The sequence below is a fragment of the Heloderma suspectum genome, chromosome 4 (genome assembly GCF_057233095.1).
Source record: "Heloderma suspectum isolate Gila_16-S chromosome 4, 16-S_ref, whole genome shotgun sequence".
NCBI lineage: Eukaryota > Metazoa > Chordata > Lepidosauria > Squamata > Helodermatidae > Heloderma > Heloderma suspectum.
In genome coordinates, this window is record NC_139461.1 from 216,904,165 (window position 1) to 216,921,845 (window position 17,681).

General features: G+C 41.5%; 1 protein-coding gene across 2 annotated transcripts in view; it reads right to left on the reverse strand.

The window, feature by feature from the left end:
* The window catches only part of SGIP1 (SH3GL interacting endocytic adaptor 1), a 196,126-nt gene that overhangs the window by 110,555 nt on the left and 67,890 nt on the right, over positions 1 to 17,681 (reverse strand). For both annotated transcript variants that reach the window (XM_084852291.1, XM_084852292.1), the window contains exons 3-7: positions 13,286 to 13,310; positions 8,426 to 8,503; positions 6,166 to 6,222; positions 1,323 to 1,377; positions 266 to 441 (exon numbers count right to left, since the gene is read on the reverse strand). In XM_084852291.1, the coding sequence (XP_084708417.1) occupies positions 266 to 441; positions 1,323 to 1,377; positions 6,166 to 6,222; positions 8,426 to 8,503; positions 13,286 to 13,310 (391 nt within the window). The remainder of the gene's footprint in view (positions 1 to 265; positions 442 to 1,322; positions 1,378 to 6,165; positions 6,223 to 8,425; positions 8,504 to 13,285; positions 13,311 to 17,681) is intronic.

The following is a 17,681-nucleotide window of genomic DNA, read 5'->3' on the forward strand; positions in this document are numbered from 1 at the left end:
GCTAAAACAGGTCAACCATATACTAAAAGCAAATGCCTGTCAAAAATCTCAAACACATATAATGACTTTACATTCTTTTTAAGCACATCTTAAACTTAAAATAGTTTCTGGCAAGTCTTGACACTGTGAGCGCCTTGATGAAACCATGATTTGGTATAATAAAAATGCTAATAACACAAACAAATTAGGATAAGCCACTATAAAATTAAATAAAATTCATTTTTGAATTTTAATTAAGCAGCATATTAAACAATGTTTTGCTTACCACTGGAGATGGTGAAAGTGCAATGTTGCCTATAGAAGCTTTCAGTTCATCAACAGTTGCCGCACTCTTAAGAATGTCTTTAGACTGTAAGGGCTTGATCTTAATGTTGAATTTCTTGTGTGCCTCCTCTTCCTCTTCCGACTCACTTGAGGAATAAAAGTGCTTTCCTTTGGTAGGTAGATCACAGTTAAAGAGCAATACAACTGAGCCATGGCATATAACTTTTGGAACTTGTTGACATAAAGTAAGAATGGTAAATTTAAGGAGAATAGGTTTATCAGCAACAAATTCCAGATTGTACTGTATGGCAGTTGATTCCAGCAAAGAATCTGGTGGCACTTTATAGATTAAACCATTTATTATGGCATATGTTTTCATGACTCAGGTCTGTCAGTGGTTACTAGCCATAGCCATTACTACTGCCCCTGACTTTTATAGTGAAGTGTGTAACAATTTCTACTCGATATATTTGCCTACTGGTAATTTCTTTCTGTTAAGTCCTTTCAATATATTTGTATAGGGGTCAATTTCTTTCCTCAAGGGGTAATTTCTTTCTGTTAAGTCCTTTCAATATATTTGTATAGGCGTCAATTTCTTTCCTCAAGGGGTGTCCAAAACTGGTAGCCAACTTTGGGGACAGCAGAATTATTAAAAAGTGCTGGTGTGAGCAAAGGTAATTTATAGATAATGCACTGTGATTCCTTTTTTTCATTTCTTTTTACAATTACCTTAAAAATATAATTTACTGATAGCCACAATTTTTGCTCCAGAAGACGCCTTGGAAAAACATGACATACCATTAATTCTAGCAGCATTCAAGGCAGGGGAATAATGGTGGGGTGGCCCATGATGGCTCTGAGCAGTTCCACTCATGGCAAAACTGTCACCAACAAAGATAAACACTCCAAAATGTCCTAGGAATTTTGCTCTCCCTGGACAATAATATATGCGTTTCATATTATGTATATCATTGGTTTTGGATAAAATGCAATAAGAATGACCATGTCAGCAACACACAATTTTGCAACTCAGTTGCAAAATCAATGGTGAAGGATATAGCCTGGTTCTTCTGGTCTGATGCTGTATCCTTCTTCATCAAGCTCGGGTGAATTCTGGTACAAACAAAATGAAGCAATAAGATTACTTGAAAAACATAAAATAGCCACCAGCTTTCCTCTTCCCCTCTCCCACCAATACCTTATTAATAAGGAGTATTTGTTTGATAAACTATTGGCATATATAATTTTTTCCCAGTTGTGAGGGGCTTGAGTGACGAGTCTGCCCAGGAACCTGTTTTCTCAGCCATGCATGAACACCTTTGTTAACTGCTCTGGTCTCTGCATAGGAGGGGGAAAGTGGGGTATATGCCTTATAATTAAATAAACAGAGCACACATCAATAAAAGAAAACTGTTGTTTGGAATGTCTGTACCAAATTGTCTCTAATGTAAAATACATCAAAGAAACTACTAATATATTTGCATGAGTGTCTCCTGCAAAAGAAAGACATACTTCCAGTTCCTGATAGATATTTTTCCAATACGCCTCTACATGTATAGAGAACAGAAGTCAAAAATTATTCCCATAGATGTTGCTCGTTGTATAGCATATTGGGCTGGGTCTCATATAGTAAAGTATAATATATCCTTCATTTCGTTTATATGGCCATGACACCTGTCACTACAGGGTGACACAGCTGATTGATAAAGCCAAAAAGGTAGCACCAGAAATACCAGTTTATTTTGACTACTACACTGTCTCTGTATCATTCTATGTAAGGATTCGACCTTATTTTAAAAGAAAATTTGTTTATTGAAATATTTTCCAAAATGCATCTGGAAAGGATGTATGACTTATATGTTAAATATATTGTTGCATACCACTTAATTTAGAGATAATGCATTGTATCAAGATTTAGTCACACTCAGAGTAGGCCCATTAAAATCAACAGAACTTAAGTTAGTCATGACTAACTTAAGTTCCATTGATTGCAATGTGTTTACTGTAAGTATGACTAAATCTAGATCCAGGCCATTAATCATATCAAATAATACTCCAACCCAAACAACTCAACCTCTTCAGGGACATCTTACAAAACAGTAGTAATACTTATCTATACATAGATTACCGTATTGAACCTCCATATATACTTGCACATCCAGAAAAAAAATAAAGGGAATATATACAAACACACACACACACACACACACAAGATTAGGAACTAACCATAGAGTCATTTTGTTATATTGCCTAATCAAGCTGTATGAGTATTAAAGATAAGAACTGTAAGCAAAAGTATATTTGAATGTGTAGCTTCTTTTCAGCTAAACTAAGCTAAAAAATTTTCAACAGAAATTTTAATTTCTTCTAATTAACTTGGACATCTTCCATACCAACAGCACAATCTGTCTGAAATGGAACTCTCCTTATTAGCATAATTGGTTTTTAATGGTTTATAGGCTCTTTTCTGTTCCTCCAAAGTGGTTTTACACAATCTGATTAATATGAAGATATAAAATATATTCCGGGGTAGGGATGGAGCAACCAGTTGAAGCAGGTGTGCTTGAATATGCAACCACTCCTGCTTGAATGTTTGTGAGCAAAATCAAGGTGGGCACAGCCTGCCTTGATCTGGCTCACACAGTCCCCCTGGACAGTCCTCCTGACTGCCTTTTGCAGGCTGAGATCCTGGATGCTGATAGCAAGGTCAATTCCAATATCCTTGGGCTGTAAATCTAGCAGGGGAGCGATTGACTGGGCAGATCCAGAAGGTGGTTAATGCCTCATTATGTGAGGGGGTTTGTTCCCACCTCAGTGAAGGAGACAGTGGCTTGGCCCCTTTTGAAGAGGACTCCCTGGATCCAGAGGTGTTGGATAACTGCTGCCCAGTCACTGATATTCCCCTTTTGGGCAAGGTACTCCAGAGGCTAGAGGCAGCCCAGCTACAGGCATTCCTGGAGGAAGTGAATTATCTAGACCCATTTCAGTCTCGTTTCAGACATGGCTACAGCACTGAGACAGCCTAGGCCACCTTAGTTGATTACCTTTATTGGGAAAGGGATAGGGGGAGTGCTATCCTGTTGATTCTTCTTGATCTCTCTGCAGCTTTTGATGCCATTGACTGCAGGATCCTTCTGAACCAGCTCTGCAAGTGGAGGCACTGTTTTTTGGTGGTTTCAATCTTCCTTGCAGGGTTGCTACCAGAAAATAGCATATTGTATGGCCCCGTGGCAATTATGTTCTGGGGTCCCAGAAGTCCCATTCTGTCTCTCATGCTGTTTAGTATCTATATGAAACTGCGGGGAACTGTCATCTGGAAATCTGGGGCAAGGTGTCATCAATATGCAGATGACACCCAGCTCCATTTCTCTATTCCATCTGAATTAGGAGAGGCTGTGCAAGTGCTAGACCAATGTCTGGAGGCAGTGATGGCCTGGATGAGGGCCATTAAACTGAAGCTGAAACATGCCAAGATGGAGGTGCTATAGGTCAATGGTTCTGAGGTCCAAGCATTGGGTAGATGGCCTGTTCAGGGAAAGTAGTGCTCCCCCTGAAGGAACAGGTATCGAGCTCAGATGGGCCTCTACAGCAAATTGGAATCCAGAAACACAAGTGGCTTTTGTCCAGCTCTGATCATTCCTGAATTGAGAAAATCTGTCCTTAGTTGTCCATACTATGGTAACATCTCGGATAGATTACTTCAATGAGCTCTATGTGGGGCTTCCCTTGAAGATGGTCGAGAAGCTGCAGCTAGTGCATAATGGTGCAGCCCAGCTGCTGGTAGGAGCTATTGCACACAATTTCAGTCTTCCTATTAGCATACAGAATGTTCAATAACTTGGCACCCAGGTACCTGAGGGAGGGTCTCCCCTGTTACCAGCCAACTAATGCCCTTCAATCTGCAGGAGATGCCCTGCTCATGGTCTCCCTCCCCCATAAATGAGGTGGGATAGATAGATAAATTTATTACAATTATAGATCAGCACAGAGGAGGGTGGGAATGTGAGATAGAGCATTCTCAGTAGCGGCCCCCCATTTGTGGAACCAAGAGAGGTGTGATTGGCTCCCACTATGAACATTTTAAATATAAGTTTTACCTTTTGAGTCACACAAATATTTGACTCCTGACTTGTTTGTTTCTGTGCCTCTCTGATAGGTTATTGTCATGTTTTAACTGTTTTATTGTAATAGGAAGATTTTATTGTTGTTTGACTGGTATTTGTGTTATCAGTATTTGTAAGCTGCTCTGTGTGCCTGCTTGGAGGAAGGGCAGGGTATAAGAACTATGAGTAAATACATATGTAAATAAAATAAGTGTCCCTGTCCTTCTGGTGAGCAGCACTCCCAGAAGCTTCATTATAGTATGGTAAAGGGAAGCAGCAGCAGGAGTTTCTTCCCTTCTTCAAACTGCATTGAAGTGAGAGGAAGCTCCATCTTTCTTTCAAGTTCTCTGCACTTGTCAGAAGCAGAGTCTTGTCTCACTTGCATTGCGATGTGAAGAAGAAACAGCTGGAGAAACTTCTACTTTTTCTGATCTTCTCCAGGCGGCTGTATGAGCAAAGACTCCACCTCTTCCTTGAGCTTTTTGACAAGCACAGAGGACTCAGAGAGTGATGGGGACTTTTTTCACTCATAATGAAGTTTGAATAATTTAAGAAACAGTGAGAGTGATGCCTGCTTTTTCTTATCTAAACCTCTGCACAAGAGAAACAAGACTCTGCTTCTCTTCCCAGCACTCTGCATGTTCTAGAGAGCTTGGAAGGGAGGTGAACTCTTACTTGCCCATCATTTTGGAGAAGGTTAGAAATGCCCATTTAGATGTTCAGCCTCAAGGGGCATGGGGGCCATGCAAGCTTTATCAGGTTACCCAATCTCACTGAGACTTTTACTCGCATTCAAATGAATGTAAGTAGAACTGTTCTTCATACCTTGCTGCACTGAACTGAGGGACACAGGGACAGGGGCCAGCATGCCTGACCCCGTTCCCCAACTCACATGTTCATGTACCCAGTTCAGGCTGAATACCTGGAAAGGACTTATATTCTGCCATAATCAAGAGAAATCCCTGTCTCTCCCCAGAACCTTCTGTGCATGCTGCATGCCAGGGGACTTGGGGCAGGGGTTAATAAGCCAAGCTGATATTTGTGGATCCCTGCCTATAGAGTAGTGATGGCCGTTGCAGGGAAATCCGGCCCTTTTGGGGCTCGCTGGATTTCCCCAGAACACCTGGCTTGGCTTGCATTTGCAAGCCAAGCCGCAGGCTTCTTCCCTGAAATCCAGGAATTCTCTCCAATTTTTTAAAATTGCCATTTAATGGCAATTTTAAAAATGGCCATATAATGCTTAATTTGCAGAAACTGCGGCTGTAATATGCTTAATTTTGTGCAAATTGTAATGCATTTGCATAAGTTAAGCATATTATTTCTGCAATTTGTGCAAATTAAGCAAATTATGGCTGAAATTTGCATAAATGGTGATTTTTAGGGAGAAAACCCCCCCAATCCACAAGCTGGCCTGATACAGATAGAGTCAGACCAGCTCCTGGGTAAGCAAGCCGGAGTCTGGGGGGGAGCTGAGCTGCTGAAAGCTCAACGAACACCTCCCAGATGGAGTCTTCCGACATCCCTCCTATAGAGCCAATTACCCTGAAGAATAAGATATTTCTATGTGGGTCAGATTTAAGTACTCATTCAATAGCTGGGTGTATCAACAAGATGCCTGGTATTCAGATAGTGTTGCCCATTTTGTGCTGTCAGGATGGTATGTATTAAGAGTCTTTTAAAAAGTAAGCAAGAACCACCATGAACACCAAAAAGAAATACAGAAATAAGTGATCAGGATTCCTTGAGAACAAAGAAGGCTCTAGGAGAGTATGAGTGTCAGGCAGTTACTCTTACTTACATATCTTTCCCAGTCAATCTCTGAATAAAACCCATTTGGAGCACCATTTGTTCTCTTCTGTAACACATAGTTAAAAACGTTAAGTTTTATATTAAAGTTAAGAACATAAAAATGTGCTAGATTCTCAGAAGAAATGATGAAGTCTCAGGTCAGCTAGGGCTCCCTATTGATCAAGATCTAGAAAGATAACAGCAGTCCCTCAATTCTCATTCAGAAAGCAAGTTACAGTGTTTGAACTCTTGAATTTTCCAAAGCTGAGGGCCTGAGCAAGGATTGCAGGGACAAGCCACTACGCTATATTTTCATGGGTAAATGTTATGGCTCATGGAAAAGAAAAATGTGGACGAGACCATAGCTCAGTGGGTAGAGCACATGTTTTGTATGCAGAAGGTCCCAGGTTCAATCCCTGGCATCTCCAGTTAAATGGTCAAGTAGGAGGTGACGTTGAAGACTTCTACCTGAGACGCAAGAGAACTGCAGCCAGTTCAGAGTACACAGTACTGTCTTGTTTAAATGGACTAATAAGCCCTATTCAGGCATTCGAGAGAATATGTGAGGGCTCAAAGTGTGTACTGGGATAGGACTACTCCTGCTGTTCCTGCCCCTGCATCTCTGTGTTCAGTTCAGACTGTGTCATGCTAAACAGCAAGGGCTGAACAGGAGTTCTACTCACATTCTCTTGAACATGAGTAAAACTCTCAGCGAGATCAGGCATCCTGCTTTCTCCTGTCCTAGTAAGTAGTACTGCGGCCCCATTCCAGTACACACTTTCCTCACGTGCTCTCTTGAACACCTGGGTGCCTACATGGGGGATTTACTCTGGCTCTACTGCGGCTCCCCAACAATCATGGCACATGACGTATGCTCCTCTCAGCAGCAAGTGCGTGTTTTAATGCCAGAAAACCCACTTTTTTACAAACTCGTTTTGCAACGGATTTTCCCACTGCGGAGGCTTCAGTGCAGTTTGGGAGTCTGTGTGACATCAACTGGCTTTAGTGTGGGCTGGGGAGGAGCGGCACTGGTTGATGGAAGGGAAAGTTGCTGTCATTAAAGTGTGGACATGAGGAGAGGAGTGGGCTAAACATGTCTATTCGGAAGTAACTAAGTGCCTTCAATTGTACTTCACTGAACACTGGAGCAGAGAGCAAGCCTCTGTTCATTCACTGCACTGCACCTATGCAGCTGATGATGTTCTATTCTACTCGCAGGACTCCATCCACCCAACCCCAAACTAATGTGGTTTCAGGTGCCATTTGCCCTGTGAAAGCAGGTTTTTGTCAATGTATACACTGCTTTACTGGCTCCATGTGCTGTGGAAGGCGCTTATTCAATTTCTTGAACATCTGCTTTTAAATGGAATTGCGTTGGGAAGGATCTCCGCGTAGATGGGGCCCTGAATAGGGCTATGGTCTGTCCTAGTTTCAACAGCTTCCTATGTTTGAAATAAACCTGATTAGATCAGAACTGAAAGGAAAAATGAAGACTTCTGATTTAAATTTAGGGCATTTTTTTTTTAATTAAAAAGCCTGATTCTATGCTTTATTTCCAAACCCTCCAAAACCAAAGCTGTCAGATGATCTAATCATGTACTGAACCATTCACAAAACCCTGAGAAGCATACACCATGCAGATTGCTGAAAAGGCCTATTTATGGTGAGAAACCGGTCACAAAGTTTTATGTAGTTGTACATACAAATAAAATATTTCATTTCAACAATCTGTTATCTTCAAAGTTTAAGGAATGCCCTAGAAAGCATGCCCATGTTTAAAATATTTTTGCATGTCATGTGTGGAATTAAACTTGCTTAATTTCACCTCCAAATGTATATTATGCATACAGTATGAATACTGTCTTTTATTATAGTTTTCAAACCAAGCCTGGCACATAAGACAATGTAATCCACTTCCATTTCTAGTAACTTGGATCATTACCAATTACAAATGATCCCAATAAAATCCCACTGAATATTAGGAGACACTAACAGGTAGCTAAACATAATTAGATATCCATATGCATACATGCCAGAAACACATCAGAACCACAGGGGGAAAATATATATAGTTGGGCATCCTATCTGGAGCATCAAGAATGAAAAATACAGTACACTGAAATACATAAGGCATAAATAATACCATATATATATATATATATATATGAATATATATATGTATATGTATACACACGCACACATATCTGCCTAGCTTACAAATTGTTCCAACCAACCCCCTGGAAGCTTTAAACTAATATTCATATCCTTACCGAAACTGCTTTTCCTCCTTCCTGTGCACACTCTGGTTTGCTATTGGAGGGTGGATCATGAGGATGAGGGCTGGGTGGCTGGAATGGATTTTGTTTTTTATAGAAAAAGGGTTAAAGTGCTGGGTGGTTTGATTTAAAAAAAAAACACATGAAACTACATGGAGTAAGCAAGCTCAGAATGCACTTTTCAAAGGCATTACTTGCCAAATGTAATGTTGCTGTCAGCAGACTAGTTTGGAGCATATTATAGGGCTCTCTTCAGCAGAAATTAGGTCTCTTATAGCAGCAAGGCAGGGACAAATATCACTACAGGCTTTCCCTTATTCTAGAACAAGATTTTTACAAGACATAACATTGTCATACATCTCAGAACCACGCCCTCATAAAACTCTACAGAGGCTTTTTGATTTCATCTGTCAACCCTACCACTGGGCCTTCGGAGTCCTGTGATATAATTCAGCATCTCTTTTCTAGCTGAACATGTACCTAAAAGAAGGGTGATCCTGAGTGTTTTCATCCTGATTTTGAACAAGAAAAAGGTTGGCAATGTTTTGACATTAAATAAGTCTTGAATAGTTCCTGGGAACATGATCCTTCCCTAAGTGTCAGCTCTGTTCCTACTTATCATATATAGTCCCCTATAACCTCTGCATAATATAGAGAAAACTGATAACATGACTACTTTTTAAATGCTTTAAAACTCTGGTAATTTTATCAGTCTTGTCTTTATTACTATAATTGGAATTCTGACTTCGCCATTTTTAAAGTCAGTATAAAAGTAGAAATACATTATACTAAACATAGCAGAATGAGCATAAATCCTTGCTGCTCATGTTCATGTTTCACAAAGTAAGCACCTCTTCCTAGACTTAACTTTAGAACAGATTATGCACAGTTTGGGTTCCTCTCTTTCCACATACTTTAAGAGAAGTTTGGTGTAGCTTCTCTACTAAATGATAAATTAAGTTACCACAGATCTCACAGCCTCTGAATAGCAAACAACAACCTTGGAAAGGAAAAGAGAAAATTATTGCATTTGAAAGATCATCAAATTCAGACATGCAGGCCTTAACTGCATCAAGAAAAACAGAGAATCACTAGTGTGTCACAGTGTACACTCCAGGGTAGTGGCAGTAGTGGTGGTGAAGCAGCATGGCCAGAGCCCTATATCAAACATGGCTGGTGGCATCAGGACAATAAAGTTGCAGGGAAGCACCATGCTTGACAGCTTCCCAACTGGCTACATCCTATTTTGTACAAGCTATTTTGAGCTTTCCAGAAACAGCAGGCTGCCTTGCAAGCAGAAGAAACAAAACAAAAGACAACACATATCACCTGCTTGGCTGTTTGGGTAGAAACCAAGAGAATGTGGGCCAAACTAGATGTGATGTGGGAAATCCATAATCACATCTTCCAATATCTTTTCCTTGGTTAAAAGCATCCACATGGCAGGGTGGGGTGGGGGGGATATGGACCAGGCCTATAGAGCTATGGCAGGGGAGTTTAATCTTATCCCCAACATAAATTGCTCCCCACCCCAAAGCTGCTATTAGCCATGGAGGGGACAAAACACAGGTACCTATATTAGAATAGCTTCATTTTCTTCTGCATTAGTCAGAGCTCCTCTGGAGTACTGTGTATAGTTCTGAGTACTGCACATTAAGAAGGATGTAGACAAGTTGGAACGGATTAAGAGGAGGGCAATGAAGATGATCAGGAGTATGGAAAACAAGTCTTATTAGCAAAGGCTGAAGGAACTGGGTATGTTTAGTCTGGAGAAAAGTCTAAATGGGGGGGCATGGTAACATTCTTCAAATATCTGAAGGGCCATCATATAGAAGAAGGCTAAGGATCATGCTGCCTTATAGGGCAGGACTAGATTGAGCTTATGTTACAAAAAGGATGTTGTCTATTGAGCAATAGGAAAAACCTCTTAACAGTAGGAGCAGTTCAACAATGGAACCAATTAACTAGGGTTCTCCCTTGCTGGAGGCCTTCAAACAGAGACTAGATAGCACTAACTCTGGATCTTTTGCATCAAGCAGGGAGTTGGACTAGATGGTTTACAAGACCCCATCCAACTCTATGATTCTTTCATTTCCTCACTCTGCATCTAACAGGAGTTTCAGTGGGGGAAATGGCATGGGAGGGAAAGGATTCAACCCCTCTTCTCCAGTGCTGTGTCCCCAATTCAAATCCTCCCTTACTCCTTTGGCTGCTTTTAACCGAAGGAAAAGACGTGGCTTTCTCAAGTCACTTCTAGATTGACCCTGTCAAACAATAATGTCTAAGAGCCTTAAAGGCTCAACTTTACCAAACTGTGATATCGTTTTTTTTCTTCAGAGCAATCTGATAAAATATACTAAATAGTAAACCACAGGATGAAAGTAAGAACATTTCTGCAAAAGAGCCTTCCCTGCTTTCTGTTCAGCACTTTGGTGCCAAATAGGACTGTACACCGGGAGAAGTACACAGGTGAGGAGATAATTTGTTTGCACAGGACTTCTGTGTTGTTTCCCTCCTGCTTTTTAGACTCTGCCAGTGGCATGAGACCTGTAATTCTTCAAGTCTTTAATTCAGATGGGGCTGGGGAAGGAAATCAACATGCAAGTTTAGAAGGTCTACAATTGGGTTTTTTTCCTGCTGAACAGAGCCTTGACCAATTCATTAAACAAAGCTGACAGTTCCAAATGTGGTCTGCTTTGTAAAAAAAAAAAAAATGAAACTAAACGCACTTGACAGTACACAATGGGTATGCAGAAGGATGTGTGGATGCAGGCTTTTTCCAATCTACAGTTGCGAACCTAAGTACATCTACTTCGAAATTCAATTCTTTTTAAACCAAAAATATTTACTTGCAAGTAAATATGTTTAGGATTGAGGATTAAGGATCTTGGGTCAGCAGTTAAAAAAGTTAGGTTTGTAAAAATATATGTTAGGGCCTTTCCAGAAGACAAAGCTGCTCTCTCACACACTCTGGACTTCATTTTTAGAGATGTAACTGTGTTAGCCCCACTCCAACACGAGTAGTGTGATATCTCATCTCCACGAATGAACTGGGGCTGTGGGAGGGGACCTGCAGTCTTGCTGTACAGAGGACAAACATTCAGCACTTCAAGAAAGAAGAACTTGGCAGATGTGTTCTCCTGTGGTGGAAAGGGAACAGCAGAACCTTTTAAGAACTGGGGGGGGGGGGTGATTTTTGCAGTAAAGGATTGCTGCAGGAGAGGGGAAAAGCAGGCTTTCTGAGGCTTGCCACTGTTTTTGCGTGGTTGTTGGAAGGGCTAGATCAGGGGCCGTGAGTCTCTTTCAGCCAAAGGCTGAATTCCATTTTGAAGAAGCTCTCGGGGGCCGCATTCTAGTGGTGAGCAGGGCTAAAGGTAAAAAGGATGGAGCCAAAGGCAAAGGGGGTGGTTCCAAAATAACAAAAACACCAGCATATGTTAGCTTAAAGCTCTTACTACCAGTAACCAAGCCTTAGGAGAGGCATTTCAGGCTTAAAGAATGGGGAAAAATTGCACAAAAGCCAGGAAACCATCACGTGATCAGTGGGTGGGGGAAAGGGGGTGAGGCCACGGCCACCTGAGGAACCCTGGAGGGCTGGATTTGAGCCCCAGGCCTGAGGTTCTGCACCCCTGGGCTACGTAAATGCTCCAGCAGATGCTACACAGACAGAGAGCATTCAGTCTTTGAAGTAGCTACATTTCTTTTAAAAGAGGGAAGAACCTAGGGTCAGAAAATGTAATCACAGGAAGGGAGAGGAGTGTTCATCACTGATGATACCACAGGTTCTGTCTATGGCCATGGCACTCACACGATACATCTTATAGAGCACACTCAAATAGCAAGGTGGAACATGCGAGCTGGGGGAAGAACCCAATTTTCCCAGTGATACAACTAATCCTGGGAAAATACGATGTTCCAAACACATGGGTTTTCTTGAAGGAAGACATATGGATCATGACCAGTGCAACAGCTGCTCATTTACTGTGCAAAAAATGATCATCTGGAAAGGCCCTTAGTGCTCCAATTCCTGGAATTTCAGGAGAGAAAAGACAATCTGTATGGCTGGTAGTAGTGCCTCTATTCCATTAGTGTAATCTGGTGAAGAGTGCTAATAAACAACTGCTCCAATTTCCCATAGCTTCTTCACAAGATAAATTTAAGCAAAAGTTTTAAAGTTAGGAATTAATATAAAACAAAGTAAAATCAATATCTGAGCCCAACATTCTTCATTGCAAACTTAAAATCTAATAGCTGAATAGGTACGTTTCCTTCTAAAGTCCAGCAGAGACAGAAAACCTAAAACCATAAATAAAAGCAACAGTAACTCAACAGCAACCGTTCTCCTATTTCTATTCTCTATAGGTGGTCCATTATTTTCAGATTATTTCCTGCTAGGGTTTTTTTTTTAGCCCATTTTAAATACTTCAGTCAGTAAATGATTTTAAACCTTTTATATCTTTGAACGTATTTATTCATTGTAGTGTTTATCATTTTATATATGAAATAGAATGTGAAGAAAAAATATTTCACTGATTGTCCTTTGATCAAAGGGAGAGAGGGGCGGGGGGAGAGAGGGAGAGAGAGAAAGAGATTGAGAGAGAGAGAGAGAGAGAGAGAGAGAGAGGAGAATATTCTCCCAGATAAAAGGCTTAAACTCTGGATTTAAGCAAACACTGAATATCAGACAGTGTATAGAAACTGATAATGTTAATATAGTCAATATATCAAAATAGAAATAGGGCAAAGGGTTAAGGATTGCTTTTGACGATTCATGGGATGAGGGAAGCATTTTCCATTAGACGCATCTAATTTAAAATTGACTAATTTAATAAATAAATTCCTTCAAATACTTACAGTTCCATCCCTGTCTGGTGATCCTCTGTAACAAAGTGAAAATATGTACCATTACCATAAAGGATCAAACAACCTACATTAATTTGTGGGATAGACCCAGATTTAGTCATACTTAGAGTAGACCCATTGAAATCAATGAGCCTTAGGTCAGTTAAGTCCCACTAATTTCAATGGGTCCACTCTAAGTATGACTAAATCTGGATCCGACCCTGTGAAAACCCTGTGTTTTTCTCTCATTGTTTTTATAGATTGGAGTTATATGCTGCAAACTTCTTAGCAACTATAGCGCCATTCAGTTGTAAAGGGCATGAAGGAGCATCTTGTGTTGAAAGGGATTGCAGGGCCACACCACTGGCCCCATCCCTCCGATCATGCCGCTTATTTATTTATTTATTTATTTATCAGCTGCCCATTTGGCCGGCTACCGGGCCACTCTAGGCAGCATACAATACTAATAACACGAAATACAACGAATTTACATAATCAACTGAACAAAACAACATCACAAAACAACACTGCTCTAAAAAACTCTAACCCACCCCAAATGCTCTCCTGAACAGCCAGGTTTTTAAAGCCTGGCAGAAGCTCATCAAAGAAGGGGCATGGCAGAGGTCACTAGGGAGGGGATTCCACAGAGTGGGGGCCACCACAGAAAAGGCCCTCTCCCTAGTCCTCACCAGCCTAGTTGTCCTGGCTGATGGGATAGACAGAAGGCCTACCAAGGCTGATCTTGTTGAGTGGCCTCCCTGGTGTTGTTGGAGGCACTCCTTAAGATAGTCTAGGCCGGAACCATATAGCGTTTTAAAGGTCAATGCCAACACCTTGAATTGGGCCTGGAAAACAACTGGTAGCCAGTGCAACTCCTTCAGCACTGAAGTGATGTGATCTCGCCAATTGCTGCCTTTAATCAGGTGGGCTGCCATGTTCTGCACCAGCTGCAACTCCTGAACCATCTTCAAGGGTAACCCCACATAGAGCTCATTACAGTAGTCTAGGCAAGAGGAGATCAGGGCATGAACTACTGATGGGAGCGGATGGTTAGGGAGATAGGGGCACAGCCGCCGTAGCAGATGGAGTTGGTACAGTGCTGCCCAGCTCATGGCTGACACCTGAGCCTCCATGGATAGCTGGGAGTCTAAAATGACCTCCAGACTGTGGACCTGGTCCTTCAGGGGTAGCTGCCTACACCCCATTAAACACCAGGTCAACCTCTCCCAACCTCCCTTTGTCTCCCACAAAAAGTAGTTCAGTTCTGTCGGGGTTCAGTTTCAGCTTAGTCCTTTCCATCCAGCCACTCACCGACTCCAGACACTTGGACAGGGTTTCTGCAGCCAACCTTGCAAAGATTTAAATGAGAGGTAGAGTTGCGTGTCATCCACATATTGGTGACACTGCACCCCAAACCTCCTGATGATAGCCCCCAGTGGCTTCACATAGATGTTAAATAACATCGGGCACCCTGCAAGTGAGCAGCCAAGGGTATGAAGTCTCCTCCCCCAGAGCTACCCTCTGGTACCTGTCCGTAATACAGTGTTCCCTATGCCCAACCCCTCCAGGCGGTCCAGGAGGATACCATGGTCGACGGTATCAAAAGCCACTGAGAGATCAAGGAGAACAAGGAAGGAGTGTTCGCCCCTATCCAGAGCCCGCTCCTCCCCATAACATCCACCAAGGCGACTCTCCGGAAGCAAACACAAGGTCTAACGCATGACCGGCTACATGGGTGGGTCCAGTTGGAATAGGGTGCAGCTCCCAGGAAGTCATGGTCTTCATGAAGTCCCGAGGTGCCCCCATGAGGATAGCCTCTGAATGTATACTGAAGTCCCCCAACACCAACAAGTTAGGGGACTGCACACGCACATCAGAGACCACCTCAAGCACCTCAGCCAGGGAGTCTGTTGTGAAGTGGGGTGGACGGTACACGAGCAGAATCCCCAGACTGTCCACTCCTTGATGTGGACATTTGCAGGGGAAATCCTACACAAGTAAACCTCTGTGTGCACAGGCTTTTTTCACACATTCTGGAACTCTGCACAACTGGGGTTTCATAATATATGGGAAGTCTGCTTGCATAGGCTTTCCCATACAGATGTCCATGCCTAATGTGTGGGCGGGACTGAGGAGCTACATGACCTCAGGGGTGGGTCCAGTGCTGCAGTCCCACGGTGCTGTTCTATGCATGGGATTCACTTGCAAGTGACTTGAGACACCTGCTGGATGGTTTTACACTGAAGTTAAGAAAGGTTAGTTGACTTTGAACATAAGAGAACAGAAGAAGCAGCCAGCAAGGTGTACTGACATCGCCACCATCTCTACATCCTGTTTCTTCACCAGCTGGGCTCCCCCCCCCCCCTTCACAGAGGCCATCAGAAGCAACTGTTCTGTGAGGAAGAGAAGCAGCAGCCAAAGAGGCAAACTGCCAACATGGCCTTCTCCGCCTGCTGCTGCTTCACCAGCTGGAACTGGGCCTCTCCTGCCTCCCCCCCACCCCCCAACACCATCAGAAGCAACTGCTCTGGACAAAGTAGCAACTGCCAACAACAGGAATTACTATCAACATCACCTCTTTAAATAGGCTACTTAAAGACCACATGCAATTTTTTACTGTTTAAATGATTTGTTATTGGGGTTTAGTCATCATATTGAGCTTTATTGATCTCTGGAAGCCATGTCGGCTGAAGAGTAGAAGAACAATACTTTAAATAAAAACATAAATAATTCTTCACTCACTAAAACATGGAACCTATTCTAGGCAGGAGAAAGGAAGCTGGACTGCAATCTGAGAGGCCAAAGGATGTCCTGAGCCAAGTCCCCCACCATCTCTTTTCTTTATGTAAAAGGGATTGAAAACAGTTTCCTTGCACACCGTTATTTGTGAGTGTGAACACAACAAAATATTGTAAAGCACCACTGCAAATGAAGAACCTCATACATTAATAGTTGCAGTAGTAGAATGGAACTGTGACAACACAAAACCCCGATAGTTCCCTGACAGTTGAAACTTTGAAAAGGCCCCATTCACTTGGTGAAAAGTTTCATTTCACTCCTGTGAATTGCCATATTTAGAGATTCATGTTACAGTGTTGCCAAAGTAGTAAGAATAGTATACAAAATGCCTGAACAGGAAAATGGCACGAGGCATCTCTGCACTTAATGTCACTGCTAATTTATATGTTTCTAAGTTGTATTTTTGACCAGCCCATTACAATTACACACTTCCATTTTATGATGTGCTGTCTATAAAGCTATACCATTAGTGTTCCCAGAGTGCCAATAAAATGGCAACTTAAATTATTAAAGATTACGGTAGGCATTTGGATTGATACATTGTAGGAGACTAGTTGTTAGTTCATTAATTTATTCCAGGGGAAAATATTTAAGGCTGTTTTTGTTGTCTCTGTGCCAGAGTAGCATGTTATCAACACTACACTGTGAAGCCTGCAAAGGGGGGGAGGTCTTTAAAATGTGCTGTTTAAGTATAGTTTGTTGCTAGACAATCATCTGGGTGACTGATAAAACCAAACACACATTTCTGTAAGTAAGTTGATTCATGCTCACTTCTCCTTTCTAGATGTTTTCTTCTCATGTGCTCCATCCCCTATTTAACCTAAGGTTTCACATGGAAACTAAACTCCATAAACTGACTTATGCTGGAAACATAAACAGTTTACAGTTCTCCCTGATCAGTATTTAGGTTTATCGGGTTTAGAAGAATAGAAATCCTTTAAAAATATAGAAAATTAATTTTCAAAATGTAATTAATAAAAAATAAACCCATTTCACTGAAGGACCTTCTTTACTTCCCAAAAAGACCTTTTCCAAGATATTTCATATATCATACAGCACCAACACTCATGTGTCACTGTACAGAACTGTGTGCATGTGAGTGGGGTGGAGCTGAGCACAGAATATATAAATTTGCAAAGAGCTTGTTGTGCGCTTGTATGTGCACAAGGCAAATGTTTAAATGTATATAGAAAAATGTAATGTATATGGCACAGTAATGTATATAATTTATACACAGTAATGTATAAAATGCAATGTAAATGGGTGGGCTACTTGTGGCCCTCCAGATGTTTTGGCCTGCAACTCCCATCATACCTCACCATTGGATATACTGGCTACTGCTGATGGCAGTTGTAGGCAAAACATATGGATGGCTACAAATTGTCCACCTCTGCCTTTATTTATTTACAGTATTTATATATTGCTCTACATTTATTATTATTATTATTATTATTATTATTATTATTTTCATTTCTATATTGCGCAATAGCCAAAGCTCTCTGGGCGGTTCACAAAAGTTACAACCATTTAAAAGATCCCTCAGCTGTGAACAATAACCAAAGAATAAAACATCACATTAAAAATTCTGTTTTAAAAAACAGAATACCAA